The sequence below is a fragment of the Seriola aureovittata genome, chromosome 15 (genome assembly GCF_021018895.1).
Source record: "Seriola aureovittata isolate HTS-2021-v1 ecotype China chromosome 15, ASM2101889v1, whole genome shotgun sequence".
Taxonomy (NCBI): domain Eukaryota; kingdom Metazoa; phylum Chordata; class Actinopteri; order Carangiformes; family Carangidae; genus Seriola; species Seriola aureovittata.
Window position 1 is genome coordinate 15038666 of NC_079378.1, and position 27944 is coordinate 15066609.

The window sequence follows — 27944 nt, forward strand, 5'->3', positions numbered from 1 at the left end:
TTATGTGCACAAATGTAACATTTATTCCCTGAAAGATTCAACCATGCTGTAAAGTGAGACCAAGTAAGTTGTTGTAAGTTGTAAGTTGTGTTGATAGTAGCAATGCTAACTTACTTCTTTAGATGCTGCCCTCCATTTCAGTTCCCCCGAAATGTTGCCCTACCTGTTACCACCAGAAGGCAAAGCTGTAATTCCTCAATTCCACCAAGGGGAGGCGCACGTCCACTGAGTTTCCACAGTGCGTGTTGACATCAGAGGTGAAACGTGCGGCGTTGAACTTGTGCGTGTGTCGCTCTCCGTGCCACGACTCGCCGTTTCTTGTCCATCTTGTGAAGCAAGCAGAAGCAGTCCGCTGTGCTGTCATCAAAGGCCTCCGAGCATATTCACATGTGTCTTCTGCCTTGTCTCGTCTCCTGCGGCACGCCGTCGAGGCTGTAAGGCGCTCTGCCTGCAGACAGAGCGGGGTAAGGTAGGTAGGTTTATGGGATCTGGCTTGGTGGAATGACGCTTTATTTACATTTGCCATTCGGATTGTGACTGTTGTCCTGCAGCATTTTAAGTGTCCCAACGTGCAGTCAAGCATGTGTCATTGCTCCGTAGAGTTCCTGCAGGAGCATAACATGCAGCATACGGCCGTGCGTCTGATCTGAAATACTAACTGTGCTGCATTTGGAGCGGCGCCGCAGCATTCCTGTGTTGGGATGTAGGACAAAACTTTGTGAGGTGATCACAGCTGCGGCCTTTTACAAACTGCGACAACACCTCTCACAGGCTGATATCTGCGGTGGACGTGGCTTCGGCATCAGAGTAGAACTGCTTCTTCTTATTCACATTCATGGTTAGAAAAAAAAATTGGTCTTAAAAATAGGACAAGTAGCTACTGATTGATGAGACATTCATTAAATTGACAGGTTGTTTGTGGTCTATCGGAGAAGCTGACAAACCACCGCATACAGACGGGGTCTAGCCTGTTAAAAGGACAGACATGTAGCTTGTCCTGTGGAGAGAATCGGGAAAAGAGAGTCGGATGAAATATTGAACTGGGATTTTTTTTTCCTTAATGGGCTATTGAGGCCCAGAGAAGAAAGAATATTAGACACCCTACGCAGGTTACAAAGAAAATTTATATCGAACACCAAAAAACAAGATCTCGTCTAAATTTCAATATATATAGTTCTATAGGAATTACCTGCCTATTTTCCAGACTCGTGTCTACCACATATCTCCTCCTGGTTGAGGAGAACAACAAAGAAACAGCGCTTTGTTAAAGAAGCAACAGAAACGCAAAGCATGGACTCAGATCAATTAAACGAGAAATGAAGTAATGAAACTGCAAGGGACGTTTACTATGTTGAAGACAAACTCCTTGCATACATTTCTGCATAAAAAGCCTCTGCAGACATACATCAAGTTGGACATCAGATTATATAGGATATATATAGCCTTTTTTTTTTTTTTACATTTGACATTTATTTAAAAAAATGTTTTACCCATTTCTGCTTAAGTGAATGTTGTCTTGTCTTATTTAGATCACTAATTGATGTTTGCTGTGGAGCTGATCAGGAGGCCGTGCGACCAGTTAGGGAATAAAATCAGGGCATGTTTGAATGCTTTTATATAACAAATCTAAACTGAGATCAGGGTTCTATAAGACAGCTAAAAGAAAAAAAATCGACTAAACTATGGTCATGCCTTTAGTTTCACCACTTAGTTTAACTTCAGTTGAGGACATGGAGTTAAACTAAATGTGCAGAGGCCCAAACCTTATTTTCGACTCTTTTTTTATTTTTTCTAGCCTACGTCACTTATTTCGTAGCATATTTATTAGAACATTATAATTGTCGTATAGGCTTTTATCAGCAATTCATTAAAATATATTTTACCTCTGTAATAAGATGTTTATTTACTTAATTTTGTAGCTTGTCCTTTGTCCTAATAAATCCGAGCATAAAATATAAATAATTAGTTCACCTCTGCCTTTCATCAGCATTCTTACTTAATATCACATACTATACTCGTCCACTGGATATTGTTTCATTATGTTATATTCTAATTAATGTAAGGATTATTTCAGTGCTGTACTCAATGAATTGTAGAAAGCTTTATTTATTTATTTGTGTATTTAGAAAAAAAGGTTAGTCAGTATTTTGAATTTATATAAGTGCAAAGTAACATTTGACATCTAAAAACAATTTAAATAATATTTGTCTTTCACTGTGTGATAATAATCGAGTCATAAGCATCTATAAATAAAAAGGCATTTATGGAAGATGACAGATTTGAGATGTTTTAGTTGCTGGGATAGACTGCTTTAGTATTCTATTGAACTCCACTAAGGCCTTCAAACAGCCTTTAAGATGCATACACTTTTATTTCTTAGTAATTCTGTCAATGTGATATATTTCTTTTCCTTTATGAATAAAAATAAAATAACATTTTGCATGTTGAAACAAAAAAATGTCACAAATCAAGTTAAATAATTGGCCCATCCATCATTAGTACAATAACTGACTTGTTTTAAAGCTAAGTAAAATTTTGAAGATGATTGCTCAGTCTTTTAAGATGAACATTTGTTAATTGAATAACGAATATTGACTGAAAGAGTTGTAAATGACCGTCCAATCTAAACAGAGTTAAGCTGATGGTCATCCCGTTTAAGCTACAGCAACTTTAAACGCTTACACACATTCACACACACTAATAATCTTCAAGCTATCCCCACCTAGATATATAGCCTAGTTGCGGCCCGATGTAGGTCTAGTAAGGTGTTTCACAACGCTGAAAATATATCTAAAATTCTCATATATTAATGTAGACCTTTTATGGCATTCTCTCATTAATTTTTTTATTTGACTTTTCTGACTGCATTTATTACCCCCATCAGCGTGTGAAGGAATGACTGAATTACAAGAAACGTCTTTCAGTTTTTCACATGCATACAAACTGCTGGTTTAATGACTCACATAAAAGTCTTCTTCCACTTCTTTCTGCAATTTAAAAAATAGAACAATAGCTTAATTTATCATTTTCTTATAGTATAGACCATAATTTCCCAGAAACGCTATTTATTTGAAAGAAGTATTAAAACGCTCAGACATGGTGTGTGATGTGCAGGGCTTCATACATAGCAACAGGAAATAGACGCAAACGAATTTGGGCTATATGTTAAAAGTTGTGCTAGATTTAAAATATATAGGCCATAGCCTGTGCTTTGAGTGAAAGGTCTGCGCAATCAAATTTGTTTCCAGATGGACCAGAAGGAAGATTTATTACTGTGGATAAAGTAGCCTATCGCCAGCACGGGGACAGTATTTGCACAAGTGATCAATAACAGGTAAATGTGGTGTATAGGCTTTGAAATGTTTTTTTGTTTGTTTGTTGTTGTTTTTTTAGCATAAATACATTGACAACTACAATACTATAATTTCATTTTCAACTTCAAATTTCAGATGAGAGATGTTTAAAGGCCTATTTGTAATCTCGGTCTAATACGCAGGCCTAGTTGGCCTAAATTTAAACATGGGGATGTTCTGGTCTCTTCATACAATACCTGTCTATGCCGTAGCCTATAAACGTCTAATTATAGATATTATTTGCATGCAGGTCTATCACAACACAGACTTTAGATTAGTCAACTAGTGCATGGCATACTGCATTGAAAAAAAGCAGCTCATACACAATAAACATCCCTTGTTTTTATATGCGACGGTATAGCATGCAGTCAGTCAAGAGACAGGCCCATGAGCAGCAGCAGCTCTACCGCAGCACAGCGCTCTAGACGCCTGAGTTAGATCCGGTTAGAAAGACACATGTAAAACAGCCTGGTGACTCCCCTGACAAAGTCACAACTTAGGTGACACTAGAGATAACTAGTGAACAATGACTTGACTTACTAACTTAGCCACAGCAAGGCCAAAGATTTAAAAAATAAATAAATAATAATGCTACTGTTCCTTTTGTGCCTCTCGTGAGCGCAGTCGCGGTTGGCCACAATCACAAGGTAGCCTGCCCAGGTGGTGTTTTATCATTTGGCGGATCGGAGTGTTTGGAACATGTATCGACCAATGAGCGTACTGGTGGAGTGACTTTAAGAGTTACACACGGTTTGATTCACTTTTTGCTTCTGAAATGACTCTAAGCTGGCCACAGCTACAGTTCACCGAAGGAAGAAACTATTCACTGTTACCCGTCCTCACGGTGAGTAATTATACGCCGCTAAAAAGATGGATATTTGTTTAGCTTTTAATCCAACTAGAGGTATGCAAACCTTGCTGTCACATCAACTAGCTAACACAATGTTGGGATGTAGCCTAATCTTTGTATACCTAAATGCAGTTCCTAAAACTATTACCATAGGTTAATGGTCACTGTCTGTCCTTATCCCGACATGTTTTGACAATACTGCATCTCACTGCCATGCCTGGAAAGTAAAACCGAATTAAAGTTGTGAAAAAACAAACTCTAATGTTAATGAATAAATAGGGTGATGTTGGTTTATTCACACATGAAGTGTCAATTTTTTTTTTAAATAAATTGTTGAAATGAATTATAATGCTCTGTGTTTTCAGTGTATCTTATTGATTGCCTTAAAGCTGATAGGGGTTAAGTAGACTCGTTTAACCAGGATCTGTTATGGATTCAGTGCCACTGGTCATACAGGTGAACAAAGAAACTATCACTTCACTCACCGGTCTTATTATTTATATTATTTTATTACATCTATATTTAACCTCCTAGGACCTGGCGTCCACATATGTGGACCTCACATTTTGGTTTCTCTAGACCACAATACTAACTTTTTCTCAACAAGGGCCTGGTGACCACATATGAGGATATTATACTGCCACTCAGTAATAGAAATGTAAAACTAATGTCCTCATATGTGGACATCATTTTTCTCAGGTCCCAATCAGCCTAAATAGCAAAGAGAAATTAAAAATGCACGCCATGCAAGAGTTCGGGTCTTAGGAGGTTAATTTGTTTATGAGGCCTAATGACTAAGATGCGAAAGGACAGGTTTAAGAATTAGACTGGAGGGACTTGATTGCTATGACCGGATTTTCTTATGACTTGCAAAGAATGATTTTGGCCCAATTTTGGATGCGCATACAAAACTCTTAAACTTCAAATAAGCAGTAAGGTCAGGTTACCACAAGTCATTATTTGCAAAAATCGTCAGCACGTTAAATATATACAGATAGCCTACATGCCGTATTAACTAGTGCTACTTTGAAAGGATAAGTATTTTCCCGTCTTATGTTAAAACAGAGGGCAAGCTAGGGTCTTTCCAGGTAGCAAAAAACACCTACATTTTCAGAGGCCGTGTCAACAAGTCGAAACTTAACCAGAGTGCGGGGGGAATGTGTTTCTTCCGAGCAATCGATAGTTTCGTTTCAATATTATCATGTCAGCTCATGAGCTGAAGGAGAAAATACACCTTCCTCCCTCTGCATTAACGTCTCCTTCGTTTTTATACATCTCTGTGTAGATCTCGCGAGAGCTCCGGCGTTGGCTGTGGCTGGCCGTGGCTTTGCAGCAGACAGAGGGAGAAGGCAGGCAGGCAGCATCATGGCGGACAGAGACAGTGGAAGTGAGCAGGGAGGAGCAGCCACGGGCCCAGGCTTCGGTTCCATGCACCTAGCGACAGGAGGGGCGGGCTCGGCTTCCGGGCTCCAGCATGAGACACAAGAGCTAGCGTCGAAGCGAGTTGACATCCAAAACAAACGCTTCTATTTGGACGTTAAGCAGAACGCGAAAGGCCGCTTCTTAAAGATAGCAGAAGTCGGGGCCGGTGGAAACAAGAGCCGCCTCACTCTCTCCATGTCTGTGGCGGTCGAGTTCCGTGACTACTTGGGGGACTTCATCGAACATTATGCCCAGTTGGGTCCAAGCAACCCGGGAATGGTACAAGACGAGCCTAGGCGAGCACTCAAAAGCGAGTTCTTGGTCCGAGAAAATCGGAAATACTACATGGATCTGAAAGAGAACCAGAGGGGACGGTTTCTGAGGATTCGACAGACCGTTAACCGGGGGCCCGGTTTGGGATCCACGCAAGGCCAGACGATTGCACTGCCTGCCCAGGGACTTATTGAGTTTCGTGACGCTTTGGCTAAACTTATTGACGATTACGGTGTAGAGGACGAACCTGCAGAGTTGCCCGAAGGGTCATCATTGACTGTGGACAACAAACGGTTTTTCTTCGACGTCGGATCCAATAAGTATGGTGTGTTCATGAGGGTAAGCGAGGTGAAGCCAACGTACCGCAACTCAATTACGGTGCCCTACAAAGTGTGGTCCAAATTTGGGAATACTTTCTGTAAATATGCCGAGGAGATGAAGAAGATCCAGGAGAAACAGCGGGAGAAAAGGGCATGCGAGCTGCAGCAACAAGAGGAGATGCAGGCGGACGATGGAGACGAGGATTGATATAGAGAGCAAAAACATGCAAGAGTAATGAAAATAACAAGAGAAATATAATTAAAACTCTACTGTATAAAGAAAGAAATCTAAAGATTTAACTGTAATGGTTTAACTCCAAGGGAGCATCACCCACAATATAAGAAACCTCCACAACCTGACAGTTATGACATGTTGTCACTCATCGCTGGATGTTACCCCACTTATCCACCATTAATACAGTTAACAGGCTGCTAAACAAAGTAATAACATTATATTTGAACATTGTTTCCTACTTGACAAACAATATTGAACTGAGTGTTTATTTCCCTTATTAACAGAAAACTTTTGTACCAGTTAAAGCTATTGTAAAAAAGTGTTTGCAATGTTCAAATGGAATTATTGCCGAGTTCCGATGAAAAAACGTTTCCTTTTCATGTGAGCTAATGACTTCAGCACAAATCAGATATTTTAATTTTTAAACCAAAATTCAAAAACTTTGTAAAAGGTTGTCACATGTACTTGCCATCCTATTTACCTTTACCTGTGAGTAGAGATGTGTTTACACATAAATCATATGAGGGCTAGGCCTGCTTCGGAAACTGGTTAGATGTCATGCAGTATAAAAAGGAATATAGGCATTTTTCATGAAATGAAATAAGTGCTCTATTTGTTGTGCAATATGCATTGCATAAAAATCAAATATATATTGAACTGGTCAATGGATCTTGACATGATGACATTTGCCAGAGGCATTCAAAGAAATATTAATATTGTAATTTTTTTTTTCAGTTGAAATTGTTGCCATGCAGATGGATATATTATAGACTACCTTTGTGTCTCGTTGTTAATGCAATGTGTTCATTTTAAAGGTACTAAATGTGTATTTGATAGAGGAAATGCAGTGACAACATGTAGCAAATGGCCTGATTTGCAGATTACTTTACAAGAGAAACACCCCACACATACTGTGTTGATTGGCTCAGTGGTCTGAAAAGAAGAGGCAAAATTCAGCAGAGCTTCATTGGTTACTACACCTGAAACAGAACAACATTTTATGATCTTGTTCAGTCATAAAAATCTAAATGGTGCCAAGGAGTGCTGTTGCTGCATGTTAATCTGCACTAAGATTTCGTTGGTCTCCCAAAATATTGGCTCAAGGACCCTCCTATATGTATCTTTATCTGCCTATATTGTGCAAATCTCAAGTTTGAGTACTGAGTGATTCCATCCAAGGCTTGGTGTATTTGTAGTGGAAGTTGCTTTCAGAGCGCGATTGTAAAAGGAGCGATCTTGTGAACTGTAATTACAATATCACCATCACACTATGAGGAGGGACACTGAGGAGCACTGCTGGATAAGCCAAGGTGAAGAAAGTTCAATTCACCTGTTGATGAACCGCCAGTTGTGTCAATGGATGTGCCCATCCCTACAAGTTAAAGATCTGAAGGTGTGAAGTTCAGTGGGGCTACTTTGGATACATACTCATAGCTCTACTTTATATTTGTAAGCCCAAATATCTACCTGGGGTGATGAGATTCTGTTTTGGTCTAATTGTAAATATTTGGGCTGCCACACGGAAAACAACTGGTTCTAGTCCAGTTCAGTCGCATCTCATAGATGTGTGATAGCAGTTTTATAAACTCTGTCAGTAAACTCCAGAGAAACTGGCAACAATCAGATAATGTCAGATTTACCTCAGCATTGAATTAAATGATTGCTCCCATGTTTAGATTGACTGGAAACCAGCAAACTAGACTGTCCTTGACCACCTATTTTTGGAGCCTCTGGTAAAGCCTAAATGATACGTGATTGGGAGCATCCTCTTCAGCATATAAACAACCTGGTGCCTTACACACTCCGCATGCTTACACGCTGGCCTGGTGCTTTGGATCGCAGTTTGGCTTCTTTTTGTTATTGTTTCCTCTTTATTTCTTCCATTTTTGTGTCTCAGCCCCCTTGTGTGCTAGCGCACGACTCGTGGTGCTAAAAGGGTTTGTTACAAACTCTTCAGAAAAATAGGAGCAGAATTCTTAACTTTTTTTCTGCTACCTTCCTTCTTCCCTAACTTCATTGCCATCCCCATTTCCCAGCCATCCAGGTATCGGCCTACATGTAAACATGGAAGGGGGTGGTCACCTAGATGCAAGATGATGCAGAAGAGTTGGCTCTTCACTAACCAAGCACATTAGCAGGAAGAGCAGGGGCTGATTGGGAACATTGGTAGTGGCCTGAAATTATGTAAATTGTTGTTGGAAAGCCCCCCTTGAAATGCTCGTTGTATGGCTTGGGTAGTTATGTGTAAGTTGTAAGTCGCTCAATTAATGGGGAGTAGCAAGCATGTCTTGTTTTGTTTTTTGTTTTACGTAGTTTTACCTTTTCAGCATTATTCCACATTATTTGTAATTTTGGAATGTTTTCGCCCACAAAAAATATATCTATTTTTTCTGTGCAACATTTCATCACTGTGTGCAATATCGTATGTGCCAATGGTGGCAATATATGTATATCAATTAAATATATGATTACTATTTGAAAGCATGTGGCTGAATTCCATGTTTATTTCTCATGAAGGAGTTGTATGCCTTTATTTGCACTCAAAGCTCCATCCTGGAGGAAAATATAGTAAACCAAGGTCTTAGCAGCCTGTTGGGTCAAGAAGTTCACATAAGTACTTTAACTTGAAATAGAACAATGTCACTGTAAGTATGCCTCTCCCTAGGAAAATGGTAAACTTGGCTTATGGGTTGTTGAAGGTAGACTATAAACACAGTGGAGTTTTTGTGAAAAGGAAAATTTAAGAAACAGTGAAATCTCCATTTTAGCTCTAAGCTAAGAAAAGGTGCTTCAGTCCAATCCTCATTAAGGTGTATGGTGAACTGTCTTCAGTGGTTGTTGTGTGTAGCACTTTGCTTTCCCAGGTTAATGAAATGCCTGACCAATACTTGTTTAAAATGATTTCAACAAAGAATGTCGTTCTCTCTTATGTTGCCTCTTTTTTAAAAAGAGGGTATTTGATTTGCTCATTTGGTTTTGATGCATTAAATATAATTTATGTACATTTGACAAATTTTAAAATAAATTTAATTTACCCATGAGGGAAAATCTGCATTCAAAATGTATGTGTTTTTCATGTTTCATTTCTTGTTGGAAAAAAAAACTTCCAAAATGTCTACAGTTCACTGATGAAAAGTATGTTTAATTTTGATGTAGTGTTGTCTAAAATGTCTAACTCTACATTTGCAATGATACTAATTACTGAAGCTTAATTTTACAGCCTTTAAAATGCAAACTTTGCAATGACAAGTACCCGATGACTCATGTCTTCTTAGAAATTTTTACATTAGTACTGTATGTGTAATACCAGGCTGTAAAATAAAGCATTACTTTCGTCTCAAAAAACCCTGACTATGCAATTTGTGATCATCTTTATGTCATGCTTGCTCTTCTGTGAGCTTTGCTGATCATGAAACACTACAGGAATGAGAGCTTATTGATCATGACCCAACACAACCTGCATGTCTTTTAAGTTTTGTCACAGCTTGCAAATAGTTCTTTTTTGATATGCTTTAAAATGTAAGCAAGTTTTGGATTACTTCTTAATACATTACATTTTTACTTTTATAGCTATTTTGAAGTTGCATGGATTTGTAGTCACAAGTTAGATGTCTAGTTTAATGCATGTTAATAAAAAGGTATACCATAAAAGATGTTAATTATTGTAAATATTGAAAACAGTCCAGACGATATCATTCACCAGATCATCAGAAGCCTCAGCATTGTCTCTGCCTTTAAAAAGTTTTTATGACATGAGGAGATCTTGCCAGGGCCATCAACGTTGAGAGGATTTGTATTACTCTTAACTGTCCTATACTTTCTCCTTGACTATCTACCAGAGAAAACCACATTAGAAAAATGTGAATATACATAAGGATGACTTAATGACTCAATCTCCAGGGAGGTCAGACTGCAGGGTCTGGACATGCTCAAACATATTTTGCAGAAAATGTTTATGTTTAGGCTTTGTTGTGAAATAGATAGTTTCCCAGTTTCTTGGCACCCATGTTGGCCAGGAAGAAGGGTGAAAAAAATGAAGGAGATGTGCTACACTGAGATGGACTCAAACCCAGAAACCAACTCAGACTCTGACTTTGCTCTTCATCCAAGAACCCACATAGAGGATTGGTTTAGATCATCACAACATTGGAAGCACAAGTGCAAAGCATCAGAACTGATGATAAATTGTATGTAGTCAAACCAACACTATTTGTGAAAGCGCAATGTATTCTATATAAATCCTTTCATTTTCATGCATGACAGTTTGCCAGTCATGCTACTTAGAAGCACAATGACAATAATTGCTTACAGGAATGCTGCTAGGGAAGCTAATATAACAGGTTTATTCGGGTCCAGCTGCCAGGCTGCTAGCCGAGAGAAAACTACTTGATCACATTCATTTCTTAATTGCTGATGCAACATGGTCACCGTCACCTGAGCACTCCCTGCCAGCAATGGGTATTATAAAAAACCTGTTTCAATATACAACATTCGACCGCATTTGAATGAGCGTATGCATGCATGTTTATTTGTGGGGTGGTGTTGCTGAGTTTTACAAAGCCAAGAGGTGGCAGCATATGTTTGCAAATGCTGCCTTCGCCTTAACATTGCTTTCATTTTTATTCAACTTTGTAATTTGGTGCTGTTAAATAGGCTTTAGTGGTGACGTAATTCATAACAGGCTCCTCTGATTTTGGCCACTAGGGGGTGCTCTTTACCTAAAAATGATGACTCAGTAAGAGAGGGAGTTGCAGAGGAGACCCAGAGCAGAAAAACGCCTTTGCCCTTAATGTGGTAGAATGACCACAGACAAGGTAGTAGTAAACATCTATTTATATAAATGCCACAAGGAACATGAGCAGTTTAACAGAGCTTCTACATACAATTTAGAATCACTAAGTTATATTTTATTGTTAGAACTTTTGCTTGATAGGTTAAAATAAACAGGCCTGGAGCAAAATGTTAACATTTGCACCACCTGGGATCATGTTTTGATGTCACAGTAACTGGCAAGATTATGATTAAGACATCATTCAAAAGTTAAAAAGTCATCATTTAAAGCAAGAACACACAAGAATATGTGTGTACAGCATGTATAATATCTCTGCCATAGATGGCTGGGGATAAGGTAATGACATACATTTCTTGTTATTTTTCCATACTATGAAATTTAAGCAATAATTAAGATAAATAAGATAAACTTAATAAATAAGTACATAAAGGCAGTGCGCATCAAGGAGGCGTCTGATCGGTCTAACATTCATTCTGCAGCATTACGACCCTAAACATATAACCAGAGTCATAAAGAACCATCTTCATGTGACTAAGAATAACGAGGAGTCCTGAACGAAATGGCATGGCCACCACAGAGCCCTAACTTCAGCATCATTGAGTTAGTATGGGATTACATGAAGAGAAAGAAGACACTGAGACAGTCTCAATCCACTAACAAGCACCTTGAAAAATTGTGCACAGTTGTGGCTAAGAGAACTGCTGCTGATTTAATGGCAAAGTTTTTTCTGTTTACTGCTTTTTGTAGGAAGTTCATCACAGTATTTTTGAAAGCAACCTCACTTTACTTTTAGTGCCTTATGCATGGCACTGTATATGTATAAAGGAACAACTGCAGGTTATGTCTATTTAAGAATTAATGTCCCATTTTTGTACTAACTTTATTTTTGCATTCACTGTTGATGAAGAGTTTTGTGCGTGGAACTTGGTTTAGGATTTTTTTCTCTCTCGCTTTGTCTCTCTCTTTTTCTCACTTTTTTTTTTACAGCATCTTTAATGTGTGATGTCAACTTCCTGAATTGCTCTCTTCCCGGTTTTTAAATGAAATGTGTCTGTGTGTGTGTGTGTGTGTGTGTGTGTGTGTGTGTGTGTGTTTGTGGGAGTGTGTCAGAGAGAGACTGAGGGAGAGGGAGGGAGGGAGATTATGGAATGCTGTGATGTCATCAGCTCAGTCACACACACACACAAAGACAAGGAGGACCCACAGGCGCTCTGACTCTCTCAGCTTAGTTAGCATACTCTGCTGTGGAGCGGCTGTCTACATCCCACTGTGAGTACTTCAGCAAATTCTACCCTTCTCTTACAACTCCCTTTTCTTTTGTATCACTTCCTTTCTCTCCTCACTTCCCCCCTTTTCCCGGGTTTCCTTCTCTGCACCCTACAGTGTGTTTAGCAGACACCAATCTGTGTTACACCAGTGAGATACTTCTCAGTCTGAGACAAGCTTTCTTTCCCTCCAAGTGCTGCATATGTGGTAGCCATTGTTTAACGACCCACTGTGATTGGAGGAGTCCATTTCAATCCCCTTGTAAGAGAAACCGGCTCACGGTGTCCTGGGCTATGACCCAGTGTGTGTGTGTGTGTGTGTGTGTGTGTGTGTGTGTGTGTGTGTGTCTTTTTTTTCTCCTACAACCTGAAACTGACCATGTTAAAACGGAGCCGCTATCTCATGGGATTATGGGGGAGAAAGGAACATGGGTTTGGGAAGGGATGTGTGCTAGGGAGGGGAAGGAGGGAGGGGTGGGCCACTGATGACAGAAACAGTCCCATTCCTTTGGAATCTCCTCCCATTTTGAGCCAGTGTCTCTGTCAGTTTAGAAACAGGGTTTGGGCTCTTCCGTATTCATTAAGGGAGGGGCAAGATAACCGACTGAAACTGAATTTCCAAAGAAGCAAAGTTTCTGATTTGATGAGAGAAAGGTGGTAGAAACATATAGAGCAGTGTAATCTTCAGGACACAACATACATAATCTTCTAAATGTTTGTTCAAAATGTTCTCTTTGTTTTTTTCTTTTTGTAGATTGTCCCAGTGATGACCTCCAAAGTCAAAGGAAACTGATATGTTAGTAGGGTGGGGAAACTGTCAGCACAACACAGAAAGGAAACAGGATTTTGTCTGTGTGAGTGTGTGTGTGAGTGAAGTGAGTGCATGTATGTGTGAGATTGTACAGTATGTACAACAGCCTGTGTGAGAATGAGCCTTGATTCATGAAGAAGGGTTTATTAGGGTAAATAAGATTGACTTGATGATTAAGAGGCCGTGAAAGTCTTCGTCTGACGACATGAGACTATAAAACAACACTGTCCACTTCAAGAAGCTGCTGGTCAAAGCACAGCACCTCCTCCCTCTGACTGCTTTGCCAGGTGGTACCAAGTAAACCCACCATTCCGGCACCAACATGCTGCAGCAGATTTTACAGGACATGTACATTGACCCTGATGTGCTGAACGCTCTTAATGAAGACCAAAAAAAGACTCTGTTCCTGAAAATGCGTCAGGAGCAGGTGCGGCGCTGGAAAGAGCGGGAAGAGAAGCTAGAGAGAGAAGGGGGGGATGCAGATTGCAAGCGAACAAAGCCAAAAAAAGGTAACCATGCCAACGCATCACCACCACCACCACCACCACCTCACCTTTGTTAACTTTTCTTCTTCCTGTTTATCTAGTGTGACAGGGTACAGCTTCAGGTTTTTCAAGCATACTGACCGTCACTTTTAAACAAAGCTTTTGACAGAAAACCATCTGTTCCCCTTTTAAGGATTACAAGATGAATCCCTTCAGTCGAGATGTTTGCTTAGTGTGCTGTGAATTACCTAATAGAGAGTTTTGAAGCTTGAGAAGCACAGTGCACAAGCATGTGTGCATTGGCTGTGACAGACATCCTATGCTGCTGGATATAATAAAGCTGCTGCAGCTCATGTTTCCCGTCATCTCAACAGCTGTTTGGTAACACAGGCACAGCGTTTACCTGAAGTCCATGTGGCAAGTTTAAAGTTTCCTAAAATACAAACTTGGGCTAACAAACACCAGCTGCTCCATATTAATGTGTTTTGGAAATTGAGACTTGGAACAAGACAGTACCTACATGCTGAATGATATACAGACACAACCAAAGACCATTTACACTTCACTAATATGAAGTTCTATTTATATCTCAAACTCTAAATAATTACAGCAGATTGATGATGCTGGTGAGTGAATGATAACATCACACTTGCAGAGGATGTTAACATTTACACAAGCAAAGCAAAGAAAATGTCAGGATAAAATGGTATTCACTATGAGTGTATTGTAAGAGACATGGCTTAATAGTGCTAAAGAACTGCGATTATGATAGGTCATCCAGGAAATGTTAAAGATTATGTATGTAGTCATGAATGTGAGGTATGTGGTAGTGTGTGTTCACACAAGTTTTCCTCTCAGGTGCACACTTAGATCACTTTGTTCCCAGTCACGCAACAAAATGTGAGCCTAAGACAACAGAGAAGAATATTGTTTGAAGGAAAATAATTAGCAGATGAAATGCAGGGGTAATGTGAATGGGTTTATCAGGAACTGGCTCCTGATCAAAGGCAACAGTTGGAGTAACCAGTGTACATGCAGCAATCTAACTAAACAAAACAACCAGAAACTCAAGAGGCCGCAAGTCTGTCCTGAAACTGGTTTAGCGCATACTATAGCATCTTGCCTGTCTGCATTTTCATGGTGGTAGTGAGTCCTCTCACTTCCCAGTGAGAAATAGATGGTATAATGACTTTGACATAATAAATTGCTTTACATAATATATTTTTATAATTCATTTTTATATTCCCAAGAAAGCCTTCTAGATGAAACCCACTGGAATATGATAAAGCCAATCAACATTACACTGCAGTTGGTGCATTAACTCTGATTGACATAGTAATGTGATCTTGGATAATAACAAAGCACTTACTATCAGCTGTGATGCAGAGTGAGGGAACAGTGCTCTTTCTATCTCTTAATGACCAATGCAGCTGTCCTTAGGAGGCTGGATGGAGACTGCAGGCTGTGATCACATGGTCCCAACTGTTCTCCACACAGGCAATGCATCTGTAGTGCAGAGGAAATGGTGGATAGTTAGTGTTTCTGTGTAAAAATAGGAAGTGAGTCAGGACTCAATCCTTCAAACAATTAGTAGGGGGCAAAACAGGAAGCATGCAGGAAATGTATGTGTTTGAAAAACAAAAAAAAATTGACTTTATCAGGAAGGCCTTGTGGGACAGCTCACATGCTAAGTTTGTTTTTATGCATAGAATGAGCCAGCATCTCTCTCAGCTGTTGTTAACAGCTCAGCCTTTAGCCTTGTCTGATCATGGGACTTTTGCTGTGGTTAGGCTGACCTTATTGTAACTGGTGTTTACGTACTATATAACTATATCCTGACGTGTTTGTGTGCATGTGTTTATGTTGTAAGCAGACTGGTGACATTCACATGAGGCAGAGAAACAAACTGTATGGCTCAGTGTAGAGTTTCTTTAACTTTTATATAACTTTTTTTGATAAGTAAGCTTTGTCTTGTTCTGCAGCTATGGAAAACCCATTTCCTCTCATTTTCGAAACATTATCTGTTCATTTTGTTTACGCAGTGCACCATACTCCTTCAAGCTGCTTTTGAAATTGTGTTTTAACGATGTCTTTTATAGTAGGACCTTTGGCGTATGCAAACACAATTAATATGATGTCTTCTAATTGTCTCCTACACCTGATAGTGTTTTTGTGGTGAAGTGATCAGCTTGTTTACCAAGATATGCGATGGCTGCTCTCTTTTCATAGTCCTCCTGGTATGCCCTGCTGGAATGTGATCCACAGGGCAGGCTGGCAAAACCAGTTCACTATGAAAGTATGTTATTCTGTTTCCCACCCAACAAGCTCTCACCCTCTGAGCCTGCGTCAGCTGGGTTATCGCTATAGAGTAGCTTCTCTGTGCTCCCAAACAAAGTCACAAGGCAGAAACATGTTTGTATGTGTGTGAGCGTGTGTGCCTTTGTGCTTCTAAGCTTATGAAGACAATGTCCTAACAAATGAGAAGCCAAGAGAGCATGTGACACAAGATCTCATTTATTGATATTTCTTAGGGTACGAATTTGGGCTGGGTTTAAGGCGGGAATTAAAAGATTATTTCATGTATATACATACATATTTTTCTGTGTGTGTGTGTGTGTGTGTGTGTGTGTGTGTGTGTGTGTTTGCAGGGATAGGCCAGCAGGACAGGGGTTTTCCCTGTCAACTGTTTATATCATCTATACAAAGGTGGTGTCTCATACATTTGCGAAGTGGTGCTTGGGCACCAGCTGTTGCTCCTGGCTACCTGTCTATCTATGAATCTGAAAAGCAGCATCAACTTATCAGATGCTGATGAGCTGACAGTTTCCCTTCAGAATGACCAGAGCTACAACTGATTATCTCAGAGATCTGGAATACTTATCAATACATTATTTTGAAAATGGTTGTTTACAAACTATAACTGGTATTTCAAAATCCTGAGAAGGTGAGAGAAAGTACAATTTCTAATATTTGACAAAACTGAGCATTGTTTGGCCAATGACTGAAAATGACACAAATTAAAACATTTTTTTAAATGCTATGATTAAGTATGTCTTTTCTGCAAAAATATTGAGTGACTGATGTTTGAATTCAGAACCACTTTCAAATGTTCGCATAGTGTTTCAATAGCCTGTTAACTCATAGTTTGCATTTGTGTATGTGTGTTGTTTCCTGCAGCCAACAGTAAGAATGTGAGCTGGTTGCTTGGCCGGGATGGAGATGTGGCGGTCATTGTGATCGGGGAGATGGATGAGCTGAGCTCCAAATTCATCTGCTCAGGATTTGGAGAAAAGAAGGCGCCGAGTCTTCAGAACAACACATAGTAATACACTTTTGTAATATACCAGCAGGGACTTGTGAGATTACAGGCTGTGAATAATATGTAACATGAAAAAAATCCATTAGTTTCTCAGACTATTAGTGTTGTTAAGAAGAAGGGGTTATCAGGGGTTTCTGTTGTTAATTTTACTATGACATAAAATTATGCATAGGTGACAAATTAAAAGAAAAACCAACATAAAGTGTCTAAGTAAGGAGTGTAAGTAGTAAAAAACCATACCAGCAAAATGTACCCCACAGCATAACAGACACCACATCCCCTCATTATTAGGGTCAAGAATTCAGGCCTGTAGCATTCTCTAGGTATACAACACATCATGCGCTCCCCCAAATTGTGGATAATATGGTGAAGGTGACCTATCTGACTATATAAGTTTTTTCCCACACATCTATAGACCAGTGACTGTGGTTGTTTCTGCACCACTGAACTCTCCAATGTGCATTCATCTTTGTTATTAGGGATTTATGTGGTGCAAACCTATTGTAATATCCCTCTCTAGATGTAATTAATGTACTATTCTTGCTGATGTAGTCAGATAACAACCTGCTTTGACATTCTCAGTAAATTTTGGAAAGTTAGTGAGAAACCTAAAAAAAGGTTTCTCCACTCATTTATTCAAGTTTTTCTTATAATATGTCACCTACTATTTCTTATAATATCTCACATACTGTGCTGTAGACGGACGTAACCTCCGTGACGTCACCTATTGGTTTCTGAGGAGCGCTTGGGCTCCCCGTCGTCGCCATCTTGACAGTACCAAACTCCGCCTAAATCCCGGCTAATCCAAAACAAGGCAAAGAGGTGGGGCGTGTGCGGCGCCGAGCCTTTGGTACATGCCGGTTTAATAATCTTGCAAGCAAAAGCTCCCGTTAGCATCGTTAGCAAAGCTGTGCGCCTGGGCGTCTTGCTGGAAGGCTAACCCAAGGCTAATTTATTTACTTGCTAATTAGCTAGTACACGAGCTAAGCTAACAAGTCGGGTATGGTGTGCACATATGTCAATACTTACTAATTAGTGCTAACACATAAATAAAATAATACTGTAACTCACCTCAGATAACAGGAGCACGGACTTCCTTATGTTATGTTAGTCAGTTAACCGCACAACAAACATATCTGTCTGATATTTGCATGGAAAATCCTCCAAAAAACACCAACAACATAGTGACTAAAACTATCAGAAGTGACGCCGAGCAGACAGCTAGCGGCTACACACAGAGCGGCTAGCCAACTCTCACGGCACCCACCTGTCACCAAAAGCGGCCACGCCTTCAATTATGCATTATTATAGCCGTAATAAAATTTAAACAGGTGAGTTAAATAAAAATTCACCCATCGAACAGTTGTCATGAAGGGGAAAATTTGCTATAGAGACCAAACCCATTCATTTGTGCCAGGCTGTACACATATTTATTTCTTCAGTAAAGTTGGGCATTTTAACATGGGAGCCATGAGGATTAACTCGCCTTTGGAGCCAGCCTCAAGTGGCCATTCGAGGAACTGCAATTTTTGGCACTTCCGTGTTGGCGTCATTTTTCAGCCCTGGAGTTTGCCTCTTCGACTGCATATGTAAAGAGGTATGACATGGGTCTCATTATGTTTCACAGCCTTCAAACTATCTTGAAGAGCAGAAAACCCACAGAACCTGTCAGAAGTGAGAGAGAGAACCTTCCTCCTAAAACACAACCTGGAATCTCACTGAATTTAAAGGTGTGTAGCTGTTTGATAGATTTCATACTCTTATTTCTGTTTTTTTCATGTGAAATTATTGTGTCCTTGGCTAGGTATAATTTTATCAAACAAAGAGATTCACTTGTCTGTGCGATCAGCTTGTATCAATCTCCTGTCATATCCCTTTGTGCTGTCACCTTCACTTCCTAACTGATTCATTGTCTCATCCCCTCAGTTGAACCCCTCCATCTCTAACATAACATTTCCATCACTTCATTTCCACTTCTCTTACCTGCAGTGCAATTTGTGAAAACTATCAGTTAGGCTGTTGAGCATAGCTGGTGACAATCAATCTCCCCCATTTTAGATTTATCTAGCTCTAATTTTAGCCTTTTTCTGTCAAAATAGGCACTCAGAGAGGATCATTTCCAGGGTGGTGATATATTTGGGTGTGTGCGTTTGTGTGCGCAGTTGGCAGTGTGTGAGCTGTTGATTTTGGAGCTGGAGGGGTGTGTGTGTGTGTGGGGGGGGGGCTCCTTTTTTCACGCTATCTTAAAAAGAGATTTGCTGCGTTGTCATGGCAACCTTGCACACATTGAGCCAGAGCAAGCCGGGGTGGATGGTCTCATCTGGCCTGACCACGACGGTGCTCTGAGCTGAATCTGCAAGCTGCTTACTCAGTGGAAATAACTAGCACCCTGGCTAGTCACTGGTTTTCCCGCAGTCACATTACCACACCCCCTGCACGAATATGTTTTCAAATACTTATCATCTGCTATATTCTTTTATTTGACTAACTCTTCCCTAACTCTTAAACTCTTGCTCTCTTTTCCCTGCTCATTCCAAGCTCATACTGAACTGACTCAAAGTTAAGGAGGATGACGTGTCACCTCTAGTATCATCTAACATGGCACTGTCTCTCCCAACAGGGGAAATGTGAGGAGACAAGCACTTCACTCCCTCTGCCGGTGAGTTCAAGCAACTGCATGCTATAATTGAGCCCTGTGCTCTCGGGTTGCATCATGGCCTGTAACACTCATGTAATGTCTCTGTTAAACCCACAGGTGTCAGTGAGTGAGCATTCATCACTTCCAGCAGCAGAAAAGGTATTTGTGAATTAAAGTCATTTTTGAAGATTGTTGGTTTGTATTTTTCCTGCAGTTCAGTTAGGGCTTTCAAAATGTTTTATTGCTTTTTGTATAAATTAGAGATTTTTTTTTTAAGGCAAAGAACAGTTTATTTTTCTAGTGCCATCTGCACTGACCAACACATTTTAAAACACAGCCTCAAATATCCCAGCAGGGTGTGATTTACAACACAGGGATCCACTCCTCAGCTTCTTGAAATGTGGCTTTAGAGTGCCGACGTGTTTTTTCATGGCAGTCCCACCACCCTCTGTGAGTAACAGGAAATGGTGGTTAGGCCAGCTGTCCCCTCACTCCGAGCCTCTGTGCAGATCATCTTTCTCCCAGCATTCTCCCTCTCCGTGCGCTGTCACGTCTGAGCTGCCGCACCCCTCATAGCTCTCTCTGGGGAACAGCTGAACTGAACTGTCCTCCCACTGGCTCCATCATCGCTCCAGCCTTGGGTTGTCGGGGGAGTGTGTGCTCTATCTCCTCTCTTTTTCTTCCTCTTTCTGTATTTGTGTGTGTGTGTGTGTGTGTGTGTGTGTGTGTGTGTGTGTGTGTGTGTGTGTGAGTGTGTGTGAGTGTGTGTGTGTGTGTGTGTGTATGTGAGTGTGTGTGTGTGTGTGTGTGTGTGTGTGTGTATGCAGGTGACACGCGCTGCGACAACAGCTGAATCACAGAAGCAAGGCAGGATTTCTGGACTGCCCTAGAACAGATGGTTGATGAACTTGATCAGGGAATTAAAACGCCAGAGATAGAGAATGCGTCAGTCGCAGATGGATGGGATTGTGGGATAGTCTCCTGAGGTTTGGGCGCGTGAGCTCTCCTCTGTTCTCTGGTTTTCCCTCCTCTTTGCCACAGAAGGAAATGTCTCTCCCTCACTTCTTGTATCTACACCAGACACTCTATATTACAGGCCCCAACACATCTCTGGCCAACCCATGCTGATGTGGCAATGAACATTCACACCTTTGGAGGTTTGGACAGTCTGACAGCCAAGAATTCACAATCTAAGCCCCCCCCCTCCCCCTTTACAAGATTCATTATTTTGTTCAATGCCTTGTTTGTAGATTGAACGATTTCTTCCTGGAAACAGGAAGGGTCTGGTTTGTTGCTGCAGATGTAGCGGTGGCTGTTGATAGTGCTGCTGCAGGTTTTCTCCAGTTGATTTAGAGAGGGAAGGAGTGAGTCTGATAGAGGAGGAGATTGAGATTGCTGATTAAGAAGGCGTAAGATCAGAAGGGAAGATTAGCAAGGCAGCTTGATTTCCAAGTCACCTTATAATTTTCTCTCCGCACATCCTTAAACTCTTAATCAGTGGTCATAGTTCTGTGTGTTTCATTATGGTGCAGTGTAGTCACTGGAGAACTGTAATTTGGTGAATCATTTATCCAATGATTTAATCAAACATGACAGTAATTCCACTGTATGTGAATTAGCTGTCAGCACTGATCGCACTCGTCTGTCCTTTTTTGTCACTCTTCCCTCTGCAGCCCGAGCTGAAGTCAGCCAGTGCGACTGTGGACAAGTCAGTTCCCCAGCCCTCCATCTGCTCCAGGCCTCCCGTGAGAGTTAGCCCTGTCAACGTGAGACCAGCTTCAGCAAATGCGGCACCAGGCTCTGTCAACACGAGACCCGGGCTCACAAATCTGAGGCTGGCCACTGCTGCGCCGTACTCTTCCCCCAGCAGTACAGTCAAAATAGACTCTGGAACCACCAAGAGGGTCCTGTGCTCACAGGAACCTCGGAAGCCCCAGGAATCACAGGGTGGGAACGGTGAGTGAGCATAGCATCATGGGTAAGGGTACATGTTAGGTCAAGATAAATAAATAAATAAATGTATTATTATAGACATGTTCATAAAATTTTCCTCTTTGTCCATGTCATGAGTGAATATTTATTCCAGTCCCCGCTGTCTTTCTCTTGCTGGCTAATTAAGAGAGATACATGAACAACAATATTAACGGTGTCATCATGGATAAACACAGCTAATGAAGACGTCGCCTGAAATTTGCATATGTATAATTCTTACTGTATAACTTCTGTTATGTTTTTGAGTGAGATAGACTGGACACAGACACAGACATGGGTTGAAAATTAAGTCATTGGCGTTGCAGATCACTTTCAAGAAAATCACACACAAGCCACTGAGCCAACAAGAGAACCCTTTTCAACTGCTTCTTCTCTTCTCTGAGAGTAATAATGGCTGTGGAGAGCTGAGCACAACCAGTCTGAACAAAGTTCATACTAGATGGGCTTCTCAGTGCTGCAGCAAGGAAGAAGGATTTATTTCCCCAAACCTAATGTGCTCGCCAAATAGTGCCTCAGCCCGCTGGAATCTTTATGGACTGGCAGAGTAAAAAGAGGCCAGTCTAGAGGGGAAAAAGCTTATATGACTGGGATTTGTGTGGTTGTACCACATCGCCCCGGCACACCTGCCTGTTCGGTAGCTTCTCTATTGTCATGGGTGTATGTTAGAAGGGGCATTGCCAGTAAACACTCTAGATCGATTGCGGTGCATGGTCAAATAACCGAATCAAATTTGATGTTAGAGAACAGACTGACATAATATGCAACACTGGTCCTTCAGAGCAATATTACATGATTACTTGATTTAAATGCAAGCCAAAATGAGTAATAGAAGACTAAAATAACTCTGTCTATAAAAGTCATATTTTTAGTTACTGTTAATATTTAACTATTAAAGTGAAAATAATTATAGTTATTTGTTATATTTAATTTAGTGTGTACTTTATTCCAAAACCATAGTATAATGGAACCCTTCATTCGCTTTATATTAAATGGTGGGTTAACAGTATCAGATCATTTTACAGAAATAAAATATCTTTGTAACACTTCTTATTTTTCCACTAGTTTAGTTAAGTAACATATATAATACCAAATGGATGATTTTGACATTGTTTAGGATACACACAAAGAGTTGCATGAGAAATTACTCCATCAGTTTACTTTTTGAACTATTGGCTCTTTATTAGAGTTTGTACTGTTCTAACACCATGTTAGAGCAGGTATTTGCCATGATGGCAAACTGGTTTTTATATTTTTATAGTTGGTTATTATGTTTTTATATAATTTTTTCACAAACCAGTGAGATGTTGTATCTGTCTTTTTGTTCCTCTCTTTGTGTCTGTTATGCGGTCTGTGCTACTTGCATATCTCTACCTATGTCTATACAGATGTTCACTGTGTCGACAGAAGGGATATATTCAGACTTGGAAGTTTTTTTTTTCATAACGGATATCTTGGGCCTGGACATGAATATGATTGCCACTAGGTCTTACAGTATGTTCTGCAGATGACAAGATTGAATCTTGTTTGAACTATCGTTGTGATTCCTAGACTTCCTGCCTGAGCACAGCACCAAATTTCATGAATTGACTAACACTCATTCACCATACAGTGACCCAGTTATGCAGAAAAATGGAAAGTGTAAGGGGGGAAATTAGCACCATCCAGTGGAAAACAGTGATACTGTAGAAAAAAAGTCTAGTTGGATAGAAAACCTCATCATCTCCATAAGGTCCCTCTGCTGGAAAAATGCTCATCCTACATCTAAGTTAGGGAACACGATCATGCATATACACTTTACCCTGCAACATGTCCGTGAGTTTTCTCAGTTCGGAAACAGCAGAGAACCTTACAAGCAAAGTCAAATTTCTCCTCCAGGGTTTGAACATTTGGGGGGAAGAATTCAAGAAAACTGTATTTATTTATTTACTTATTCATTTTGTTCCTTTAAACGCTGATTGTGAGAGTTTGATCAGGCCAATGCCATGTGTTACTGTAGTTTGAAGTGAATACAGAATTATGGAAATTGAGAGTTAAATTGTGATAATGTGAATCTCCCGTTATAATGACACAATGACAGACAGTAGCCTACCTGAAGGATGACTGTCTGTTGTTTTTTTTTTCCTCCCTCCCTTTACTGTCTGGTTCATTCTGAACATTCCTGGCAGTTCCATGTAGATTTTGGAGGCCGGGCTAATCTCTCAAAAAGCCAGACACAGGAAGGCTAACAAGCTCTTAATAATGTCATGAAGAGACAAAAATCCTGGAAATCATTTTGAAACCACGTTCACGGCTTATTACCTGAACTGAACGCTGAATGTCAGAATCAAACCACGTTTTAAGAGAATTTTTGCTCCTATTCTGTCAAGTAAAAAAACTCTGTGTGGAGGCATGTGCGGTGAGCTCAGATCTTTTAACTGACCAAATGACCAAAAAACCTGAATATGAAAAAAAAAAACAAAAAACAAAAGATATAATTCCAATAAATTGAGGTTGCACAGGCGTTTGTGTGTGTGCCTGCGCCCACATTAGTGACTGGATATGAGATCAGTGGGCAATGCCAGGGCAGCAAATAACAGGCGAACGGAGGGAAGAGGAAAGAAAGGGAAAGGGAAGGGAAAGGAACAGCTGGTGTGGTGGGAGTTGAGGTGGGCTGAACACAGTGCTGAATAAATGTGTCTTGACTCTGGACAAAAAAATACTGACAGAGTGTCTGTTCTTGACAATGGCAGGAAGCTCGGTCCAGGGGGGGGGGCAGACTAGGATAAGGCTCAAGCCTCAGCTGTTTTCTTTTGAATGTGGTTAATGACGAGGATTCCTGCATCCTGTGAGCAGCGAGTGTGGCCCACGCAACACTTGTAGAAGATGAACTTAATAATCTGCTGTCGTGCATTTAGCTGTTGAAGATAAACTAAACCTCCCGACTTGAGAATTCAAGACGTTGTACATAAGATTGAACAGTAGTGCTTGACAAATACTAATAGTTTTTTATTTTTTTGTGTGTCACCAGAAAGGATAGGGTAAAAGATATCACCTGTATCAAGTTCTGAATATTGTCAAGATGTAGTTGTCACATCTCATGAAAACAACAAACAGGGATGAGTAATCTCAAATTTGGGAAAAGCGATGTGAGACTTTTTCGCATGGGACAGAATCAGCTTTTAATCTTATCTGAAGTTATTTTTGCTGTTTGAAATACAGGATTCAAGATAGATTAACTTAAAAAAGGATTGCACTTGCTTTTAATATTACAATGTATTATTTGCCTAAGAATATTTGGATAATTACAAAACAGATGAAAATCAGATTTAGAAAATTTTACAGTATAGAATCAAAAATCTGTGTAAACAGCTCATTTAAAAATTACCTTCTGAATGGCAACCACTGTCCACTAGTAGTAGTTTATTTAGTTACTCTGTGTAAATGATCTGATAATTACCACCCCTTTTTCTTTTTTCTCTTCAGTTTCTACTACCTGAAGCATTTTCTGTGCTGTCAAAGTCAAGAGACCCTAATTTAGAGCAAACTGGAAAGATTAAAATGGTCTTTTAGCAGGAAATAATTTGAGAATGAGGGGGGTAAAATTTTGCATTTATATTGATTCATATAATTCTACTCTATCCACAAAACCAGATTTTTTTTTTTTTTGAAAATTGGTAGAAACTGAACATGATGGCAGCTAACTTGGATACTATGTTAAAAGTTGTGGGTCGTCCGCATAAAAATGAAAGTGAGCGACATAAGAAATGTTTCAGATAACCGTGGGAGCGTGTAGCGTCAGTGTAAGAGTCTGCAACTGAACCTAGAAATGCAGAAATGTGTGTTGCGTTAGCGTGTGTCATGATCTGAGCATAAGTGCATGAGCATGAAAGCGTATCAAACTCCAGCAGCTGGCGGTGTATGTTCATATGTGTATGCGTGTGTGTGTGTGTGTGTGTGTTTGTGTGTGTTCATGTTTATAAACCCTTCTCTGTCTGTCGGTCGGCTTTCCTCTCCTCTCTCTTCACCTTCAGAGGGAAGGACACACATTCCAGCACTGCTTCCCGACTCTAGCCCTGGGCGACGCTCAGCCAGAGCTGATAAGTGACAGGGGCCCCAGCCCCCACACAGAAGCCCCCCACCCCCCAACACCCACACACCCACACACACACACACACACACCTCCTCTCCTCCCTGCCCTTCAGTCCACAGACGTGCTGCTCGGGAATTCTGCCCTCTGCCCCACTTCTGTCCCTCCACCTCCCCACCCCAGCAGCCCCTCGCCCTCCTCCTCTCTTTCTGCCAGAGAGACGTGGAGGTCTTTAAAGAGATAGATTGGTCTTTAATTTTTGTGCTAGCCTGGTCAGTGACACTGCTTCCCGCCCCCTCCTCTTTGTCCTCCCTGTACATTTACGAGCTGGACTGAGATGCAAGGAGTGGCGTCCGAAAGCTCAGATGGGAGATTAATCAATCCTGACGACGAGCGCTTTAATGCAGAGATTCTCTTTCGTTTTAATAGGTGTTTTTGCAGGTAGCTTTAATGATTGTTTCTGCTGACGGAGCTAAGAGTGCAGCTGCTGAGGAGAGTTACAGGCAGAAAGGCGTTGGGTTTGAGCATTTTTTTAGGTGTGTTAAGACAGGTTAGTCAGGTTCCTGTGGGAAGGTTTTACTTCAGTTGCTCTCAAAAGATTCAAATTGGTATATATATTTTTATTAGTTCTTTACAACAGTCCATGCCCATAATACCAGTTCTCCCTGTCCTTTCTATCTTTGTCTCTCTATTAAGCATTCCACTCAGACCTGCACCAAGGCTCTGAGCTCAAAAAACTCTCTGACCATGAGTGTGTGTGTGTCTGTGTCTGTGTGTGCACTCGGTGCGTGCCTGAATGTGTGTTAGCCTCAATTGCTGGAGCCTATCCAAGGTTTCCGTGGTGACCACACAACACAACGAGACAATCAGAGGCAAGCCCACGCAGCGCAGCGAGAGGACATTAACGCAGGAACCGCGGGTCAGGGGGCAGAGGAAGGCAGGGCAAGACAGAGGGAGAGGAAGATGAGGAGGAAGGTAGGTGTTAGAGCCACAGAGAGAGGGGCGGGAGAGAGTGAGGGCGAGGAGAGAAAGGAGAGTAAACAACAATAAACAATAACACCACCTTAAAGGCTACTTTGGGTCTCTCCCTTTCATGCCTGCAAGACATCAAGAGCTCTAAAGGTTTCCTGGCCCCAGGAGTGCCTGTGTGGTTTTGGCTGTACCCCACCTCTGTGTGTGTGACTCTGTGCTGTGCCGTGGTGTTAGTCAGAGATGGCTGCATGCGTGACTGAATCCATGAGCAGGAGGGCTGTGCGAGGGTGCATGCTTGTGTGTGTGTGTGTGTGTGTGTGGTGTGTGTGTGTGTGTGTGTGGTGTGTGTGTGTGTGTGAACATGCATGGACCTGAATGAAACGTGAGATTGTGTGTGTGTCTTTTGAAATTCAACTGTTAGAAACTGTGTGCACGTTTGTGCCTGTTTTCACTTTACTTTGTGTGTGTGTGTGTGTGCGCGCGCGCGTGTGTGCGTGCGTGTCTTCAGCCGTGCACGCGGGTGCTCTCACATATCTCTGTCCCCCGGGGATGACGCTAAAAATATGTGGCTCCTCAAGCCTTCTGGTGTCTGAGCAGCGTCTGTCTGCTCTCCATTGCCGTCCCTGTGGCCCTCCCTCCCCTCCGTTACTCCTGTTCCCTCCATTCCTCCCTCAATTACACCCTCTTCCAACACAGTACATCAGCAAGCACACACACACACACACACACACACACACACACACCAACCAACTACACCCAGCTGTGTCCCTACTTCCACTGAGGATGACCTCTGCTCAGCCAGAGTGGGATAAAGGGAGGCGAATGAAAAAGGGGGGAAAAAAAGGTAGAAAAGACTGAAGAAAGATCGAGGCACAATATTTGGAGAGGGGAAATGATCAGGTAGTGTAAGAAGACTGAATTCCTGCTTTTACAACAGTAGCACACAAGGGTTGTACGTCTAATTCTCATTGCTAATTATTTTACCGATTTTCACTGAAAAGAAAAAGAGATTTTCACCTTGATTTTATGTTCTCAAAAGGACACGTTTCCTGATGCAACAAGACACTGATCAATGTAGTTTACAGTAAACAAGGTCGCCTTGTGACAGGTGCGGCCCAGAACGTCATCTTATCATACAGAGTGAAAAGAAA

At 41.0% G+C, this 27944-nt stretch overlaps 2 protein-coding genes and 1 long non-coding RNA gene across 5 annotated transcripts in view; 2 read left to right on the plus strand and 1 right to left on the minus strand.

The window, feature by feature from the left end:
- Nucleotides 1–16970, minus strand: LOC130182159 (uncharacterized). The gene is made up of 2 exons (XR_008829686.1): nt 15176–16970; nt 1–448 (listed from the first exon to the last, which is right to left on the minus strand). It is a non-coding gene; the product is annotated as an uncharacterized LOC130182159 (long non-coding RNA).
- puraa (purine-rich element binding protein Aa) lies at nt 345–9505 on the plus strand. 2 transcript variants are annotated; one of them, XM_056396820.1, is made up of 2 exons: nt 345–469; nt 5489–9505. In XM_056396820.1, the coding sequence occupies exon 2, from the start codon at nt 5569–5571 to the stop codon at nt 6424–6426; it is 858 nt and encodes a 285-aa protein (XP_056252795.1). In that variant the 5' UTR covers nt 345–469; nt 5489–5568; the 3' UTR covers nt 6427–9505. The 2 variants fall into 2 exon arrangements, with proteins under 2 accessions (XP_056252795.1, XP_056252796.1); XM_056396821.1 differs by lacking the exon at nt 345–469 and adding an exon at nt 2310–3334.
- zgc:100829 (uncharacterized protein LOC445149 homolog) overlaps nt 12394–27944 on the plus strand; it is a 17087-nt gene continuing 1536 nt past the window's right edge. Inside the window, exons 1-7 of one of the 2 annotated variants that reach the window (XM_056396817.1) lie at nt 12394–12514; nt 13265–13830; nt 16984–17128; nt 18753–18855; nt 19746–19784; nt 19881–19922; nt 21437–21719. In XM_056396817.1, coding sequence (XP_056252792.1) covers nt 13644–13830; nt 16984–17128; nt 18753–18855; nt 19746–19784; nt 19881–19922; nt 21437–21719 — 799 coding nt within the window. In that variant the 5' untranslated portion in view covers nt 12394–12514; nt 13265–13643. Of the gene's footprint in view, nt 12515–13264; nt 13831–16981; nt 17129–18752; nt 18856–19745; nt 19785–19880; nt 19923–21436; nt 21720–27944 lie in introns of those variants that run through there. The other variant, XM_056396818.1, reaches the window with a different exon arrangement.